The sequence below is a fragment of the Haplochromis burtoni genome, unplaced genomic scaffold (assembly GCF_018398535.1).
Source record: "Haplochromis burtoni strain Fernald_Lab_line unplaced genomic scaffold, NCSU_Asbu1 Contig_958, whole genome shotgun sequence".
Classification (NCBI taxonomy): Eukaryota; Metazoa; Chordata; class Actinopteri; order Cichliformes; family Cichlidae; genus Haplochromis; species Haplochromis burtoni.
In genome coordinates this window covers 106,527-107,466 of record NW_024583319.1, presented here as the reverse complement: position 1 = coordinate 107,466, position 940 = coordinate 106,527, and the positions used below count along the sequence as shown (strand labels likewise).

The following is a 940-nucleotide window of genomic DNA, read 5'->3' as shown; positions in this document are numbered from 1 at the left end:
CAAAGTCTGCCAGTAAGGTGAAGGTTAAAAAAATGGCCTGTTTGCTTATGTTTCCAGTATGGGAGGTGACCACGGCCACAGCAAGCTCTCCATGCCAGATTGGCGACAGTGGAAGACACAGGGAACGCCGCTGGAGTTCACACAGCAGAGGCTGGCTGCACGGGGTCTGAAGGACCCATGGGCACGGTCAGTATTTTTGCCCATGTATGATATATTTCTGACATCTCCTTATATTCTGTGTGATCTGACACTGCTGCCCGTCTTTCTTTCCTGTCACTTTCCCTTTCTCTGCAGCAATGAGGCGTGGAGGTATTCAGGCGGCTTCGCTCGTGCTGTGACTCTGTCAGAAGTTCTGCTGAGAGGATTCAAGTGGGGCTTTGCTGCCTTTACTGTAGCTCTGGCTATAGAGTACACCATGTTCCCTCCAAAGAAGGGTGGCCACTAATGTTCATCATTGCCCCTCAACCCCAGATTATATGTAATGGAATCTAATTATATTCTGTGTTTTCTCTAGATTAAATATCTTTGTGATCACACAAGGCTTCTTAAGTGTATTCAATTAGAATGTAATCAACATTTTGCATTAAGGTTTTATTGATACTGATGTTTTATCAAAACATCCTTTAAACCGTGATGAGAATACAATTACAACATCACAGTACTTCTAGTAAAAAAACTGTCCTTACTCCTGCTTCCATTTTCGTCTCAGTTTACGGAAGCATAGCTTCATACATTTTGCTGTCAGCATTACAAAGACAAGCACCACAGTAGTTAGCAGCACTATTACATCCAGGCTGAAGTACTGGAACCAGTAGAGTTCATGGAGAGTCGATTTGAGATGCTTCGCCCCTTTATGCCGCATCACAAATTCTGTCCAATACACTGAAAGCTCAAGCGGGTCCGACGGCCGATCATTATGAAGATCTGACAGCTTCTTCAC

The 940-nt window shown here is 44.3% G+C and overlaps 2 protein-coding genes across 2 annotated transcripts; one reads left to right on the top strand and one right to left on the bottom strand.

The window, feature by feature from the left end:
* Positions 1–25: 25 nt before the first annotated feature.
* ndufb3 (NADH:ubiquinone oxidoreductase subunit B3) lies at positions 26–536 on the top strand. Its single transcript, XM_005951242.3, has 2 exons — positions 26–186; positions 295–536. The coding sequence occupies exons 1-2, from the start codon at positions 59–61 to the stop codon at positions 443–445; spliced, it is 279 nt and encodes a 92-aa protein (XP_005951304.1). The 5' UTR covers positions 26–58; the 3' UTR covers positions 446–536.
* Positions 537–576: 40 nt separating this feature from the next.
* Positions 577–940, bottom strand: LOC106632579 (UDP-glucuronosyltransferase 1A8; the record flags this gene model as incomplete). Its single annotated transcript, XM_014330696.2, is given in 1 exon segment — positions 577–940. A coding segment is annotated over 1 exon segment (258 nt), but the record flags the coding sequence as incomplete, so codon positions are not given.

Bases quoted from the DNA above. Each gene is read 5' to 3' on its own strand.
- ndufb3 (XM_005951242.3), top strand. From the start codon at position 59: ATGGGAGGTGACCACGGCCACAGCAAGCTCTCCATGCCAGATTGGCGA. The intron at 187-294 runs GTCAGTATTTTT...CTTTCTCTGCAG, and splicing joins CTGAAGGACCCATGGGCACG to CAATGAGGCGTGGAGGTATT.